This window comes from Diaphorina citri, unplaced genomic scaffold, assembly GCF_000475195.1.
Source record: "Diaphorina citri unplaced genomic scaffold, Diaci psyllid genome assembly version 1.1 scaffold1523, whole genome shotgun sequence".
Lineage (NCBI taxonomy): Eukaryota > Metazoa > Arthropoda > Insecta > Hemiptera > Psyllidae > Diaphorina > Diaphorina citri.
In genome coordinates this window covers 18098-36225 of record NW_007378949.1, presented here as the reverse complement: position 1 = coordinate 36225, position 18128 = coordinate 18098, and the positions used below count along the sequence as shown (strand labels likewise).

General features: G+C 38.2%; 1 protein-coding gene across 1 annotated transcript in view; it reads right to left on the bottom strand.

Moving 5' to 3' along the window:
• Positions 1-12429, bottom strand: part of LOC113470334 (tryptophan 5-hydroxylase 1-like) — a 29593-nt gene extending 17164 nt beyond the window's left edge. The window contains exons 1-3 of the mRNA XM_026828703.1: positions 12176-12429; positions 8938-9083; positions 5442-5577 (exon numbers count right to left, since the gene is read on the bottom strand). Coding sequence (XP_026684504.1) covers positions 5442-5577; positions 8938-9083; positions 12176-12414 — 521 coding nt within the window. The 5' untranslated portion in view covers positions 12415-12429. The remainder of the gene's footprint in view (positions 1-5441; positions 5578-8937; positions 9084-12175) is intronic.
• Between the last annotated feature and the right edge of the window lie 5699 nt (positions 12430-18128).

Genomic DNA, 18128 nt, shown 5'->3' with positions numbered 1-18128 from the left:
GTAAAAAGACCTTTAATTTGATATAGGTATAGGTCGACCAGGTTTGGATAAGTCCTTCTATGAGGTCAGACACACAGACAGACACCGAAGCGAATACAATAGTCCGTCCCTATACCTTTTATTTAATTACTATTATAATTTATAAAGGAAGGACGGACTAAAAATACAGGGTGTTGCATTAATCGATGTCAATCCGTCAATCGATGTCATTAAAATGGCGAATACTACAGGTCAAGGGCTACTAAAAGTTTCCCGACCACTTTTTCAAAATCACCAGAAAAACGGAGATATCCACCTACCGAGCAATATGTATATGTATACAGGGTCTCCCGCGAACGACTGTACAACGCTTGAGGGTAAGTGGCTGCTCACATGCTTGAGTAAGTGCTTGTGCCAGTCCCAAGGCTGGATGAAGGAGGAGGGTTGCTCATTGGGTTAGCTCCCCGATAGCGTAAAAGAACCATTTGGTTTAAATTGCTGTGAATCCTCCAACGAAGCCTCGGATGAAAACTGGACGGATTAGGAAATGCCCTCGGACTGGACAACGGATTGGAACCACTACTACCGATATTATCCTAGCCACTTGGAACGTAAGAACATTGTTGCAAGCTGGTAAAATGCAAGAGGTGGCTGGGGAAATGCTCAAGGATGATATTGATTTGATAGCCATTCAAGAAATTAGAAGGCAGGGTCAGGGGAAAATTGATAAAAAAGACTTCAGCCTTATCTACAGTGGACCTAATCAGAGAAAAGGACAATTAGGCACTGGTTTCCTGATCAACAAATCAATCAGAGGCAGCATACTTGAGTACAAAACAATAACTGACAGAATTTGCAAAATTAGACTGAAATGCAAATTCAGAAACATCACCATTATTTTATCTGTACACGCGCCTACGGAAGAAAAGCCGGATGAAGATAAAGAATCCTTCTATGAAGAACTGGACAATACACTAGCACGGGTTCAGAAGTATGACATGGTCCTGGTGATGGGGGACTTCAATGCAAAGATCGGGTGCAAAGAAAGTCAGAAAAAAGTAGCAGGCTCATTCACACTGCACGAATATAATAGTGATAATTCAATTCAATTCAATTGTAACGAAGTGGATCCGCGATGGCCGACTCACATTGTTTTGGGCTGCACTAATTTTCTTCTCTCCTATCCATAACATCGATACCTCCATGATGAATCTTTGTGCTCGTTGTATTATGGTTATTGGGAGGCGAGTTTTCAAAACCCAACTCACTTGTGAATGGAGCGGGGATTTTTTCTATTTCCCACGGGAAAATGAAGGGAAGGGATGCTTAATGGTCTGTAGCTACATACATAGTACATCGAACTTACGGTTCAGGCGTATAGAAGGGATGCTTAATGGTCTGTAGCTACATACATAGTACATCGAACTTACGGTTCAGGCGTATAGAAGGGATGCTTAATGGTCTGTAGCTACATACATAGTACATCGAACTTACGGTTCAGGCGTATAGAAGGGATGCTTAATGGTCTGTAGCTACATACATAGTACATCGAACTTACGGTTCAGGCGTATAGAAGGGATGCTTAATGGTCTGTAGCTACATACATAGTACATCGAACTTACGGTTCAGGCGTATAGAAGGGATGCTTAATGGTCTGTAGCTACATACATAGTACATCGAACTTACGGTTCAGGCGTATAGAAGGGATGCTTAATGGTCTGTAGCTACATACATAGTACATCGAACTTACGGTTCAGGCGTATAGAAGGGATGCTTAATGGTCTGTAGCTACATACATAGTACATCGAACTTACGGTTCAGGCGTATAGAAGGGATGCTTAATGGTCTGTAGCTACATACATAGTACATCGAACTTACGGTTCAGGCGTATAGAAGGGATGCTTAATGGTCTGTAGCTACATACATAGTACATCGAACTTACGGTTCAGGCGTATAGAAGGGATGCTTAATGGTCTGTAGCTACATACATAGTACATCGAACTTACGGTTCAGGCGTATAGAAGGGATGCTTAATGGTCTGTAGCTACATACATAGTACATCGAACTTACGGTTCAGGCGTATAGAAGGGATGCTTAATGGTCTGTAGCTACATACATAGTACATCGAACTTACGGTTCAGGCGTATAGAAGGGATGCTTAATGGTCTGTAGCTACATACATAGTACATCGAACTTACGGTTCAGGCGTATAGAAGGGATGCTTAATGGTCTGTAGCTACATACATAGTACATCGAACTTACGGTTCAGGCGTATAGAAGGGATGCTTAATGGTCTGTAGCTACATACATAGTACATCGAACTTACGGTTCAGGCGTATAGAAGGGATGCTTAATGGTCTGTAGCTACATACATAGTACATCGAACTTACGGTTCAGGCGTATAGAAGGGATGCTTAATGGTCTGTAGCTACATACATAGTACATCGAACTTACGGTTCAGGCGTATAGAAGGGATGCTTAATGGTCTGTAGCTACATACATAGTACATCGAACTTACGGTTCAGGCGTATAGAAGGGATGCTTAATGGTCTGTAGCTACATACATAGTACATCGAACTTACGGTTCAGGCGTATAGAAGGGATGCTTAATGGTCTGTAGCTACATACATAGTACATCGAACTTACGGTTCAGGCGTATAGAAGGGATGCTTAATGGTCTGTAGCTACATACATAGTACATCGAACTTACGGTTCAGGCGTATAGAAGGGATGCTTAATGGTCTGTAGCTACATACATAGTACATCGAACTTACGGTTCAGGCGTATAGAAGGGATGCTTAATGGTCTGTAGCTACATACATAGTACATCGAACTTACGGTTCAGGCGTATAGAAGGGATGCTTAATGGTCTGTAGCTACATACATAGTACATCGAACTTACGGTTCAGGCGTATAGAAGGGATGCTTAATGGTCTGTAGCTACATACATAGTACATCGAACTTACGGTTCAGGCGTATAGAAGGGATGCTTAATGGTCTGTAGCTACATACATAGTACATCGAACTTACGGTTCAGGCGTATAGAAGGGATGCTTAATGGTCTGTAGCTACATACATAGTACATCGAACTTACGGTTCAGGCGTATAGAAGGGATGCTTAATGGTCTGTAGCTACATACATAGTACATCGAACTTACGGTTCAGGCGTATAGAAGGGATGCTTAATGGTCTGTAGCTACATACATAGTACATCGAACTTACGGTTCAGGCGTATAGAAGGGATGCTTAATGGTCTGTAGCTACATACATAGTACATCGAACTTACGGTTCAGGCGTATAGAAGGGATGCTTAATGGTCTGTAGCTACATACATAGTACATCGAACTTACGGTTCAGGCGTATAGAAGGGATGCTTAATGGTCTGTAGCTACATACATAGTACATCGAACTTACGGTTCAGGCGTATAGAAGGGATGCTTAATGGTCTGTAGCTACATACATAGTACATCGAACTTACGGTTCAGGCGTATAGAAGGGATGCTTAATGGTCTGTAGCTACATACATAGTACATCGAACTTACGGTTCAGGCGTATAGAAGGGATGCTTAATGGTCTGTAGCTACATACATAGTACATCGAACTTACGGTTCAGGCGTATAGAAGGGATGCTTAATGGTCTGTAGCTACATACATAGTACATCGAACTTACGGTTCAGGCGTATAGAAGGGATGCTTAATGGTCTGTAGCTACATACATAGTACATCGAACTTACGGTTCAGGCGTATAGAAGGGATGCTTAATGGTCTGTAGCTACATACATAGTACATCGAACTTACGGTTCAGGCGTATAGAAGGGATGCTTAATGGTCTGTAGCTACATACATAGTACATCGAACTTACGGTTCAGGCGTATAGAAGGGATGCTTAATGGTCTGTAGCTACATACATAGTACATCGAACTTACGGTTCAGGCGTATAGAAGGGATGCTTAATGGTCTGTAGCTACATACATAGTACATCGAACTTACGGTTCAGGCGTATAGAAGGGATGCTTAATGGTCTGTAGCTACATACATAGTACATCGAACTTACGGTTCAGGCGTATAGAAGGGATGCTTAATGGTCTGTAGCTACATACATAGTACATCGAACTTACGGTTCAGGCGTATAGAAGGGATGCTTAATGGTCTGTAGCTACATACATAGTACATCGAACTTACGGTTCAGGCGTATAGAAGGGATGCTTAATGGTCTGTAGCTACATACATAGTACATCGAACTTACGGTTCAGGCGTATAGAAGGGATGCTTAATGGTCTGTAGCTACATACATAGTACATCGAACTTACGGTTCAGGCGTATAGAAGGGATGCTTAATGGTCTGTAGCTACATACATAGTACATCGAACTTACGGTTCAGGCGTATAGAAGGGATGCTTAATGGTCTGTAGCTACATACATAGTACATCGAACTTACGGTTCAGGCGTATAGAAGGGATGCTTAATGGTCTGTAGCTACATACATAGTACATCGAACTTACGGTTCAGGCGTATAGAAGGGATGCTTAATGGTCTGTAGCTACATACATAGTACATCGAACTTACGGTTCAGGCGTATAGAAGGGATGCTTAATGGTCTGTAGCTACATACATAGTACATCGAACTTACGGTTCAGGCGTATAGAAGGGATGCTTAATGGTCTGTAGCTACATACATAGTACATCGAACTTACGGTTCAGGCGTATAGAAGGGATGCTTAATGGTCTGTAGCTACATACATAGTACATCGAACTTACGGTTCAGGCGTATAGAAGGGATGCTTAATGGTCTGTAGCTACATACATAGTACATCGAACTTACGGTTCAGGCGTATAGAAGGGATGCTTAATGGTCTGTAGCTACATACATAGTACATCGAACTTACGGTTCAGGCGTATAGAAGGGATGCTTAATGGTCTGTAGCTACATACATAGTACATCGAACTTACGGTTCAGGCGTATAGAAGGGATGCTTAATGGTCTGTAGCTACATACATAGTACATCGAACTTACGGTTCAGGCGTATAGAAGGGATGCTTAATGGTCTGTAGCTACATACATAGTACATCGAACTTACGGTTCAGGCGTATAGAAGGGATGCTTAATGGTCTGTAGCTACATACATAGTACATCGAACTTACGGTTCAGGCGTATAGAAGGGATGCTTAATGGTCTGTAGCTACATACATAGTACATCGAACTTACGGTTCAGGCGTATAGAAGGGATGCTTAATGGTCTGTAGCTACATACATAGTACATCGAACTTACGGTTCAGGCGTATAGAAGGGATGCTTAATGGTCTGTAGCTACATACATAGTACATCGAACTTACGGTTCAGGCGTATAGAAGGGATGCTTAATGGTCTGTAGCTACATACATAGTACATCGAACTTACGGTTCAGGCGTATAGAAGGGATGCTTAATGGTCTGTAGCTACATACATAGTACATCGAACTTACGGTTCAGGAGTATAGAAGGGGTCAGATGAATGACGAATATACTGGGTGCAATGAAAAACTCGAAATGCCAAACCAGATAGAAAATCCCGGGGTGACAAATACCCTGCTACTGGTCTTAACTGAAATCCAGTTTTCCCTGTAACAAACATATTATTCCAGTAGTCCAATGAACTGTAGGTAATACCTGACCCTATTCAGAAGGACGATATTCAGAAACTCAATTTTGGGTCCAAAGTTCGAGATGAAACATGATGGTTAATCTGTTACAAGTAAAAATCATCTTCCACAATGCTTTCACTAGGTATTTTTGGTTTTTTCCCTATCAGAGAAAGAATATGGCAACTTTCAATAGTAAAAAGTCCATAGCTCCGAAAGACGGAAAGAAGAGAAAAGAAAGTAAGTAAGTATGAGATCGACCTCAAATTTGTAGGTACCAAAATGCTGTATTTTTTAAGGTCTTTATTCATGGGGTACGTACCTATGTACATACAGGGTGAATACAGAAAACGTTACAAAAGCCTAGGATAGATTCCTGATGTCATTTCCAACAAAAAATATTCTAAATACATACATATTATAACTTTTTTCCATCTCGCTTAGTTTCCGAGATACCCACCATTTTTTTTTTTTCTTGGATATTCATGACCTTTCCTTATGTTTTTGCCATAACTTTTTGCCTATTAAACTTACAGAAAAATGAGTTTCAGAAATGAAATCTACAAAAAAATTCCATCAAAGTAAATGAAATTTAAAACAGTAGCTAAAATTATCTCTTTGGTATTGTGAGTACCTATGTATTTGGTACTTTTTGGTAAGTTTGAATTTAAAAATTTCCCTGATCAGCATTTTCTTTTAAATTTTCAAGAGGCGATTTAACCAGTGAAAAAAAATCTGGTGTGAACATCACACGACTTTCCTCATCCTATTGAATGATGCTTATTTTGGGTGTTCTTGTTCTTATAGCATATAGCCAAACTTTTACAATATCTCTAACCGTTTAGTCGGTATAGCTGAAAACGGCCAAAAAAAAAAAACGGTCAAAAACCGCCAAAAAGCGGTCAATATACCGCCAAGCGCAGCAACCATCTCAACCAAAAGTTTTGTGTTTTATTCTTGTCACATTTGTAAACTACATACCAAATTTCAAGTCTCCAGCTCATACCGTTCCCAATATATTGTTAAATTACACCGAAAACCGCCAAAAAGCGGTAAAATGCCGCCAACCGTTGCACCGATCTTAACCAAAAGTTTCGTGTCGCATCCTTGTCACATTTGACATCTACATACCAAATTTCAAGTCTCTAGCTCTAAACTCCATACCAAATTTCAAGTCTCTAGCTCATACCGTTCCCGATATATTGTTAAATTACACCGAAAACCGCCAAAAAGCGTTAAAATGCCGCCAACCGTTGCACCGGTCTTAATCAAAAGTTTCGTGTCGCATCCTTGTCACATTTGACATCTAGATACCAAATTTCAAGTCTCTAGCTCTTACCGTTTTCGAGATATTTTGTTTACAGACAGACAGACAGACACACAGACAGACACACCCACGGACCAATGGCTGAAACTTTGGATTTAGGCTCTAGGGACCTCAAAACGTGTTTTGGCACTAAAAACTGACCATCGAAATTTTGACCCGATTACATTACTTTCCTTCCTATAGGATAAGGAAAGTAAAAAAATGAACCCATTTTTTTTTTTTTTTTTTTATGTTCTTTCTCGAACGGATTTGGCGAAAATTTGCCGTTTTTGACGAAAATTTCGACTTTTTTCAGAATGTAAAAAATACTCTAACCGGCCCTATGAGTTTTCAGGATATCTGGTCATTTTTGGAAATCGAAGTTTTTTGTAGAGCACAACTCTCATTAAGTGTGGAGTGTGGACCCTTTTTACTTTCCTTATCTTATAGGAAGGAAAGTACCTACCTAAAATGTAATCGGGTCAAATTTCGATGGTCAGTTTTTAGTGCCAAAATACGTTTTGAGGTCCCTAGAGCCTAAACCCAATGTTTCAGTCACTGGTCCGTGTGTCTGTCCTTCTGTCTGTCTGTCTGTAAACGAAATATCTCGAGAACAGTAAGAGCTAGAGACTTGAAGTTTGGTATGTACATAGATGTCAAATGTGACAATTTTGTTGAGATAGGTGGTATATTGACCGCTTTTTGGCGGTTTTCGACGGTTTTGAGCTATACCGACTAAACGGTTAGAGATATTGTAAAAGTTAGGGTGTAAGAACAAGAACACCCAAAATAAGCATCACTCAATAGGATAAGGAAGTCGTGTGATGTTCACACCAGATTTTTTTCTGCACACTCTCCTCCTAGCGCTACAAAGTCGACCGCCTACGGCGGCCAATTTTCGACCAACAATTTTCTATCTTAAAAATTACTCCCCGTGTGATAAGGAATCATAATATAAAGTATAAAAAAAAAAAAATTAAAATTTTTCCAAGTCCCGAGCCTGAGCCGCCCACGGGGGCCAATTTTTGGTCGAAAATTTCCTATTTTAAAATCCTCCCCACGTAATGAGGGATCCAAAAATTGAACTTTTTTTAAAAAATTTCCAAGTCCAAAATCGACCCCCTACGGCGGCCAATTTTCGACCCAAATTTTTTTTTTTTATCTTAAAATACTCCCCGTGTGATAAGGAATCATATAAAGTATAAAAAAATTGATTTTTTTTCGAAGTTCGAAGCAACATTGACTTTGGTTGATATCTGGATGGGTGATTATCCGATTTTTACCAAATTGTTACAGTCGCGTCCTTGGAACATATCGGTATATCATACCAAATATCATCGCTTTACGACAAACCGTTTTTGAGATATTTTGTTCACAACCTTTTCAACATTTTCCCACGAAATGAGGGTTAAGTAACAATTACTTTGGTTAATATCTGGATGGGTGATTATCCGATTTTTACCAAATTGTTACTTGGACCATACCGGGATAGCATACCAAATTTAATTTCTCTACGACAAATCGTTCTTGAGATATTTTGTTCACAACTTTCTACTTTTTCCCATTTAAACGTACCTACAGACCATGGGCTAAAAATAACTTTTTTGACATCAGGGGATCCCAAAACGGTTTTGAAAATTTGGACCGATTGCAATACTTTCATTACTAGTATAGCTCGCTATACTGTAGTAATAGAAAGTAAAAATGTCTCTGCAAGCAACGGACGATGCTCCGATTTCCGCGAACCCCCTTTTTCAAAAACTCGGACTCTGAGGAACACAACGATAGCAATATCACCAGTTTCTGACAAGTTTTAACGAAGTTATAGGCAAATGAAAACCGTTCGTTCTTTCTGCCGGACCCTGTACATACCACATGAAAGACCTTCAAAAATACAGCATTTTGGTACCTACAAATTTGAGTTCGATCGAGATAGGTAAAAAAAGTTAGATTTTTTTTTGAAACGACCTCAGAAATCTACCTACCTAAGGCTTTTGGTAACGTTTTCCGTGTTCACCCTGTATAGGTACTTACTCTTAAGATAGGTGTTCACATCTTCTAGTTGAGGAATATTGTCTTCTCGGTAGCCACAGTAACGAACCAACTCCGGCCAATTCTCGAGATATTCATGACATGCATGCTTGATGTATAACTTGTGAAGTTCGTTGAATATAACACCCCTGTGAAACAACAAAATAGGTACATACAGTTATAATACAAAAGACTCAGAAACAAAAATATCTAGGCGCACGGCAATGCGCCAGGCAAAGTTCCGGCCTTCCGGCCTGAGCACGCCAGTGTGTAGGTATATTACACGAAACATTTTGAAGCATTTTTAGTCCGTCCTTTATTATTACAATAGTAATAAAAAGGTATTTTTTAGTCCGTCCTTCCTTTATTATTACAATAGTAATAAAAAGGTATAAGGGACGGACTATTGTATTCGCTTCGGTGTCGTCTGTCTGTCACTCTGTCTGTCACTCTGTCTGTTCCCATAGAAGGACTTATCCAAACCTGGTCGACCTATATATCAAATTAAAGGTCTTTTTACCAGGAATACGAAAATGGTGGTGCAAATTTTGTCCAGAAAGCCATAAAGCCAAAAATCCAAAAAAACTGGTTTTTGCGGGATTTTTTTCACATTTTCTCACACAAATGAGCTCTGATCTTGAAATTTGTCGCGACGACCTATGAACTCAGAGCGAGAAAGTTTTAGATAACACTTCAGTCGTTATTTTAAGACCGGTTTTAGCGTCACCTATGTTAAGCTACGCCGAGCAAAGCCAATAAATGGATGGGTGACTTAAAGTTAATTGAGTAATTGTGGGATTTTTTTTTCACATTTTCTCACACAATTGAGCTCTGATCTTGAAATTTGTCGCGACGACCTATGAACTCAAAGCGAGAAAGTTTTAGATAACACTTCAGTCGTTAATTTAAGACCGGTTTTAGCGTCATCTATGTTAAGTTACGCCGATCAAGGCCAATAAATGGATGGGTGACATTATATTGGGAATAAAGGGAGAACGGGCTTTAGTCTTGATTTTAAATCATTACATAAAAGTAAAATCAAAAAATCAAATCAAGAATAATAATAAACTGAATATTAAACAAATCAGGTAGGTACATAGGTACTGATTTTCTCTAATCACTACGGGCTAAAAAATTCCCGGAGGGACGGACCCTGCTTGTTACCCCTATCAAAACTTTGTTAATTTTCCACGTAATGTAAGCTATACTTGTTTATTAAATTCCGAAGCTCTAGCTTTAACGGAAGGGTAGAAAGAACGGCTTGAAAATCGCTTATTTTACGACTGACTGACTCACTGATTCACTCATCAAAATTATGAAACACTTCCCGATGTCGTAGAAACTTGAAATTTGGCAGGATGGTAGGTCTTGATGAGTAAGTAAATGGGAAAATCTGAAATTGGGCAAAAGTTGCACTGGGGAAGACACTTTGAGGCCAGCAAAACTTTTTCCTGTGTATATACAGAACGTTTGGAACCCTTGAATATTTTTTGAATGGATAAAGATGAGGAGCTGAAATTTGGGTTAGTGTTCTATCTTTTAAAATGCAACTTTTTGAAGTAGTCGCCGAATTTTGGCCGGTGCCAGGGTCGGCCCCAAGGGGGTCAACAAAAGTTTGAGCTCGATTCAACAACCAAGGCTGGAGTTATGGCCTATTCAATTTTTAATTTTGTCATGTTCTCCCAACAATAGGGGAAGCACCAAGAATGGGAAATTCATTTTGTTAAGTGATTTGGGCTTCAAATAGGTCCCACTAATGATTCATCTTGAAATCCAGACCCAAAAATGAAATTTAAACTTTCAGCCCTGATGGCCTCCGGGGGGTGAAAATTGATATTTATAGTCAAAAATTTATTTTTGGGTCTGGATTTCTATCTGAATCATTAGTGGGACCTATTTGAAGCACAAATCACTTATCAAATAACGAATTTACCATTTTGGGTGCTTCGTGCTTCCCCTATTGACGGAATAGGGGAAGCACGAACGAACATAGGGGAAGCATTACCAGACGAACTTAAAGAAATTGAAATTATTGAAAATGAAAAGAAAATGAAATTAAAAATAAAAGAATTCGATCTATCAAGAAACAATGAAATATAAATGAAACTTAAGAATGAACTAATAAAGAAGATGAAGAAAATTTAAGAAGAAAAATAATTAAGAAGTTTTTTACAATTCGCCCGAACGCATTTTACATGCAATTACACGGGTGATTACAAAACATACAATTAATACCTAGTACTCTAGTACTTAAAGGGATTTATTCCAAAAGAACATTTTATTGTTAATGTGATATAAAATAAACTTCAATATTATTATTATTAATAACATGGCAAAATTAAAAGTGGAATAGGCCACAACTCCGGCCCTGCTTGTTGGATCGAGCTCAAACTTGTATCAAAGTTCTATGTTTTTTAAGGCCTTTAATATTATCTATTACAATCAGGGGGTTTCGATTTAAGATTTTGAAGTTGACTCCCCTGGGGCCGACCCTGGCTCCGGCCAAAATTTGGCGACTACCTACTTAAAAAAGTTTAAAAGATAAAACACTGACCCAAATAAAATTTCTTCTCATCTTTAGCCATTCAAAAAATATTCAGGGGTTCCAAGACTTTTCGAACGCTCTGTATTTCTCTCGCTTTTAGTTTTCAGTCAGATTTTTTATTATTATTATTATTATTATTATTATTATTATTATTTTTTTCTTCGAAACAAAACTCAGGCATTCCCTATTTTCTTCTTTTGTACCTAAATTAATGTCTAAGGGGCGACTATATGCACACCCTGCGAAGCCCCAGGAGCGCGCAGCGCGACCATAAACAAGCGCGACCGCATGCAAACCCCACGAAGCCATAAAATACAAGCTTGCTTTATTCATATAATTTACTCTTCTCCATCATATCAAAATTTCCCCCTTTTTTTTGGTCATCAAACACTCTGTCAAAATAAACAATCTCATATCTTCTGGTTATCCTTTCTCATTCTTCATGCATATCAGTAATCCTCAAATATGGTATCCTTTGTCATCTTGGCAGCCTGCTGTTGAGCAGGAAGGCGGCGATATCAGCATTTCTTATTTTTATTTATTTTTTTTTTATTTTTTACAATTCGCCCGAACGCATTTTACATGCAATTACACGGGTGATTACAAAACATACAATTAATACCTATTAATACATAATATGAATCTTAATACTACCTGCCTACGTCCTACCTATGTAAACAAGGGAGAAATACCTACTCTTCTGTTCTCCCCGAGGGGAAACGACCCCCGCCCAAGACTGTCCTACACACCTCCTTGAACCTCCTCGGCGCCGTCGAAAGATCGAGATCAAGAGAATGTTTGTTGTATAACATTAAACCGGATGGAATGGTTGAGTGAAGGTACGAGCTTCTCAGATTTTTGTTAATATAGAAAAAGTCGGGATTTTCTCTGTGTCTTAGTCTCAAGTCAGGAACACATAGAGATATCTGATCCATGACCCGAGGGCAAGATCTACTCTTTGTGAGAAGTATTACTTGGAGAGTTCAACTGTGTTTTTATTGAAACCATAAAATTCAAATTTTAAACTCAATTTATCTGGTGGAATGCCAAATTCGTTTTTGTCGTAGCGGCCACCCGTAACACTGAGGCCTTTGTGGTTCCCAGTAAACTATGAAAAAATTACGTAATTTGTGTCTGCCAGAAATCTTCAAAGTTGAGTGAGACCCCACTGTTTACGCGATACCGGGTCGGTACGTCAACACCACCCGGTAAACTTTGTCCAGAGAGACACTAAACTTGTCACGCGTTACCTACTTAAATCATAGATCGAAGCGCAGGCCTTTCTCTCTCTCCGCTCCTCAGTTCCTAAAGTGCCACTACACAAGATACATAACCACGCCATGCGGCCATACAGTCCATGAGTCCACACAGTGAACACACTCTTTTTCCGATCCACACCCCAAAGGAAGAAAAGGACAACGCCGGCATCAAAGTAAGCGTGAAGAAACACACCAGGTGAGTGGTAATCCTCCCCCTCTTCACCTTGCTATCCCCTACACCCACCTCACCTTAAACTCCTTAAAGTGTGACGGTTTTTGTACTTTCTGATTTTTCTTTTTCAGGCAAAAAATTAGTTCTTGGCAAGAAAATTTTTAGTGAAAATGACCTAGAATTAAAGGACAACGCCGGCATCAAAGTAAGCGTGAAGAAACACACCAGGTGAGTGGTAATCCTCCCCCTCTTCACCTTGCTATCCCCTACACCCACCTCACCTTAAACTCCTTAAAGTGTGACGGTTTTTGTACTTTCTGATTTTTCTTTTTCAGGCAAAAAATTAGTTCTAGGCAAGAAAATTTTTAGTGAAAATGACCTAGAATTTAGTTTAGATGATCCAAACTTTAATTTTAGAGTAAATGACACAAATCCCTACAGTACGGATTGCAGGATAGATCTTTCCTTAGATTGTGGTGAAAACGTCTGACATAGGTACCACCTTTACCATGTATAATTAAATTATACTAGAAATACATTACTTTCCTTCCTATAGGATAAGGAAAGTAAAAAACGCCAAATTCAAACCCGCGCAGAATTTTTCGAGTATAACTTAGATATAAATGGTTTTCAATTTTCTATACTCCATTCTTTTCTCTGCTATGTCATTGCAAGAATTGCCAAAAGAGAATTTTCTAAATATTTTTTATTTTTATTTTTGCAAAGTGCTGCTTTTTTGAAAATTTTTGAGACCAAAAATTTTGAAGTGCAATAAAAATTGGGTTCCTATTATTTTTTGTGCATTATTTTCTGCTGCTTTTATTAAAAACAATCTTAAAATTAATATAGAAAAGAAAGAAATTAAATCCATCAAAATTTCATGAATGTACAGCCAAAAGTTCGCGTGGGGTCTGTCAGTTCCCGCCTCACCTTGAGTGTTACAAAAAAATCACCTAACCAGTTAAGGGTTAAATCAAAAGCACAGAATCCTATAGCAGTTTTATTATTATGTTTATTATTACTATTATTTTTTTCCGCTTCCTTGAAGTCTACGAATGTAATAGAGATTAAAGATCCCCTACAAAAACATAAATGTGAAAAAAAATTCCAAGTTCCTATCCAAAAATGTCGGCCTATAAAAGTGGTGAGTGGTCAGTGGTGAGATCAGAAAATAAGTATTAAGTCTGCATGCATTCCCAGTTTTTCGTGTCTGCTGAAAATGCTGGATCTAACCGGTCGCACCGCTCATTAGTTGATTAGTTCCAAAAATATCCGCTGCCAAAGATTCTCAAAGAGGTTGGGAAGAGTGGATTTAAAAGCATAAATGTTGAGAAATGAAGCCATATTTTTTTTTAATTATTTTTCATAATCGATTACCTTTTCGATTATTTTTTATAATCGAATACGATTATTTAAATAATCGATTATGAATATCACTAATGAAAATTTAAACAGTCGAACCTAAATAAGCTGGAAGGGTAGCTCGTCCGCCACGCAAGTACTCGGTCGAGGGTTCGATTCCCGCCCGGAGCGCATTTTATCCTAAAGTTCCTAAACAGATAGGGTTCGTTCTCGGACTTTCTCCTATCCTGTCTACCTGTCTCCCTTAGATAATCCCTACACGACGCTCTTCCGATCTGACTGACTGAGAAAGAGAAGATAGAGAAAGAGGGGGAGGGAATTGAAGGAAGAAGAGGGGAAAGAGAAAAGGGGGGGGTAGACGCTCCAAATTTTCGAAGTCTGACCTACAGTACAGGAAAAAAATGAAGCTCGAAGGTAGGGGAGGGGGGTGTCCGGGCCCCCTCGACCCCCCCCCCTAAATACGGCCCTGACAAAGCTTGTTTTATACTGAGGCGTGAGGCCACACCACTGTCTTACGCTTAGATCAAACTACGTGTGAGGGGAGAAACAGCAAAATTGAATTAGGAAGAGCGTTTTAAGAAATTGAATTAAACATGAGATGAGATAAGATTGAATGAAAGTTTCGTTTTATTTGTAGCTCCGGGTTTAGATTTTTACTTTTCAACTTTGGTAAGAAGATGAAACTAGGTCAATATACGGGGTTTTCAAAAACCTACTAGCTACTAGGTAGGTATGTTGAAAGACAAAAGATTCAATGTTATTATTCACCGAACGAAGTGAAAGCTAAGCTTTGTTGACTGTATGCAGGATGGGCATGCTATGCTAGTTTTTCCTTCTCAAAGTTTTTCCTTCTCAAAAAATACCTAAATACGGATTAGTCTTTACTTCCTCTACAAGGTGATCTAATTTTATCTTTTTTTAAAAAAAAAAAAAAATAATAATTAAAGGGCCTTTTTTTAAAAAAAAATACCTGTTTCCAAAGTCACCCCAGGTTGGGGGTGACTTTGTACTGGCCTTGTTTTTGAGTACAAATCCAAAGTTTGCTGAGATCTGGGTGACTTTGGGCATTTGAATATTTTTAAAAAGAATCTAATCAAAATTCCTGACAATTTGGTACCAAAATGACAACAATAGGATACTTAGAAGTGTGTTAACTGGTTTTTTAATGTTTTCATATTTTTTAAGCTAACCAAGATTTCCTATTTTTGTCATTTTGGCACCATTTGTAGGTACTAATTAGGAATATTGGGAATGCAGACTTGGCCTTAATTTTTTGATCTCACCACTTTTAAGGGCCGACATTTTTGGATAGGAACTTGGCCTTTTTTTTTCTTTCACATTTGTGTTTTTGTGGGGGATCTCATTCCTTTTTTCTAAGTGTGTATTTATACATCATTAGTAGGTACAGATCCCCTTATTACCTAGCTATTTGCGAGCTTTTGAAAATTTTCAATTAGGAATAAAAACACTTTCTCTTAAGATATCTAAATAAAATATCACATTTATGCCTTGAGATTCTTGATAGAACCTAATAGTAATTAAATAGTAATAGCCTTTATTTGTACAGTAAAATATTGACATCTCATAAAATAATAACTAAATATTAAAGTACAAAATCAGATAAGTATCTGAGGCCTCCCCTAATAGGGGGCTAGTGAGTGCTCTCACTTTCACAATACCTACATTCACAAAGCTAGTTGTTGTTGTTGTTGTTGTTGTTGTTGGTGTTGTTGGTGTTGGTGTAGGTGTAGGTGTTGGTGTTGGTGGTGTTGTTGGTGTTGTTGGTGTTGTTGGGTTGGTGTTGTTGTTGTTGTTGTTGTTGGTGTTGTTGGTGTTGGTGTAGGTGTAGGTGTTGGTGTTGGTGGTGTTGTTGGTTGTTGTTGTTGTTGTTGTTGTTGTTGTTGTTGTTGTTGTTGTTGTTGGTGTTGTTGTTTGTTGTTGTTGTTGTTGTTGTTGTTGTTGTTGTTGTTGTTGTTGTTGTTGTTGTTGTTGTTGGGTTGTTGTTGTTGTTGTTGTTGTTGTTGTTGTTGTTGTTGTTGTTGTTGTTGTTGTTTTTGTTGTTGTTGTTGTTGTTGTTGTTGTTGGTGTTGTTGTTGTTGTTGTTGTTGGTGTTGTTGTTGGTGACTTGTCACATTTGTGAACTACACACCAAATTTCAAGTATCTAGCTTATACCGTTCCCGATTTATTGTTAAATTACACCGAAAACCGCCAAAAAGCGGTGAAATGCCGCCAACCGTTGCACCGGTCTTAACCAAAAGTTTTGTGTCGCATCCTTGTCACATTTGATAGCTACATACCAAATTTCAAGTCTCTAGCTCTTACCGTTCTCGAGATATTTTGTTTAGAATCACATGCGTATAGTAGGTTAAGTAGTAGGTATACCTACTCGCAGTACTCGCCCCACTATGGCGTGACGTTACGCTAGTCATGCACTGTTGCCACGTCTTTCGCTCGCGTTAAAATGTGCATAATAATAATAAGGTTTATTCAGTTTCTTCACAAATTTCATCGTGTTCCTATATAAGTACATAATATTTGTACTTTTCAGGAACATTTTAGTTTCTTATATCATAGTTTCATTTTCTTCTTCTATCTATCCCCACTATGGCGTGACGTTACGCTAGTCATGCACTGTTGCCACGTCTTTCGCTCGCGTTAAAATGTGCATATCTCGAGAAGTACATAATGTAACTGAAAAATTTTTGCGGTGTAATTTTTTCTTCTTTCATATGAGTAAATATTTGAAAATCATGAGAATTGGTGATTCTCATGAAAAATATAACTGTCCAAATGTATTTTTTTTCGTAAAGATCGTCAAAAATAATATATAATCAGAATTTCCAACAAAAAATATTCTAAATACATACATATTATAACTTTTTTCCATCTCGCTTAGTTTCCGAGATACCCACCATTTTTCTTCTTTCATATGAGTAAATATTTGAAAATCATGAGAATTGGTGATTCTCATGAAAAATATAACTGTCCAAATGTATTTTTTTCGTAAAGATCGTCAAAAATAATATATAATCAGAAAAGAATTTTTTTTAAAAAAGTATTTCTTCTCTAAGAAATTCGTCTCCAAAGTATGCGCGGGAAAAATAATGAGATTCAAATTTAGAAATGCGCCCTACGCTTGGCAACATTGCGTGGGACGTAACCAACCATGAAAAAAGAAATTCTTCTGGCTCTTGCTAATCTGATCACATCGTTTTCTTTGGTTTTTGCGTTTTGTATCTGCTAATTTGACTGTTTTTCTGAGTATCCTGTGGTGGTGTAGTGGTCAAGGCGCTCGACTGGTTAACAGGAAGGCGTGGGTTCAATCCCAGCCGAGGTATGGAATTGTATCCTCAATAAAAATACTCATTTCATTAGCGTATAGGTAAACTTGTAATTTGATTTCTATTTTATTTTTATTTAATTTTTTATTTTTCATTTTTGTATGTTTACTACGTGAAGGAGGAGCACACAAATTATTAAGTGAATAAATGGCGGGGTACAAAATTGATTTCTAATCTTTTTTGGGGTGGGATGGAGTTTTGTTTATTTTTTGTGTCACTTGATTTATTTTGGGAGGAACGACTTGGCGGGTTCTTTTTTATGCCACGAAGTGGTATTTTTTGGGGGGATCTCATAACTTTTTGCAGAAACTTAGCATAATATGACGTATGAGTGTAGCGCAACAAAGTACAAAGACAATAGGCATAGTTACATCATTTGGTAAGGTTTGGTGAGTTTGGGTTATTTCTGAGTGAAAAACACCATGGTAATATCTTTGGCTAATTTTTAGTAAGTTCGGGTGGTTTCCGAGTGAGAAGACACCATAATAACATCATTATGTAAGTTTTAGTAAG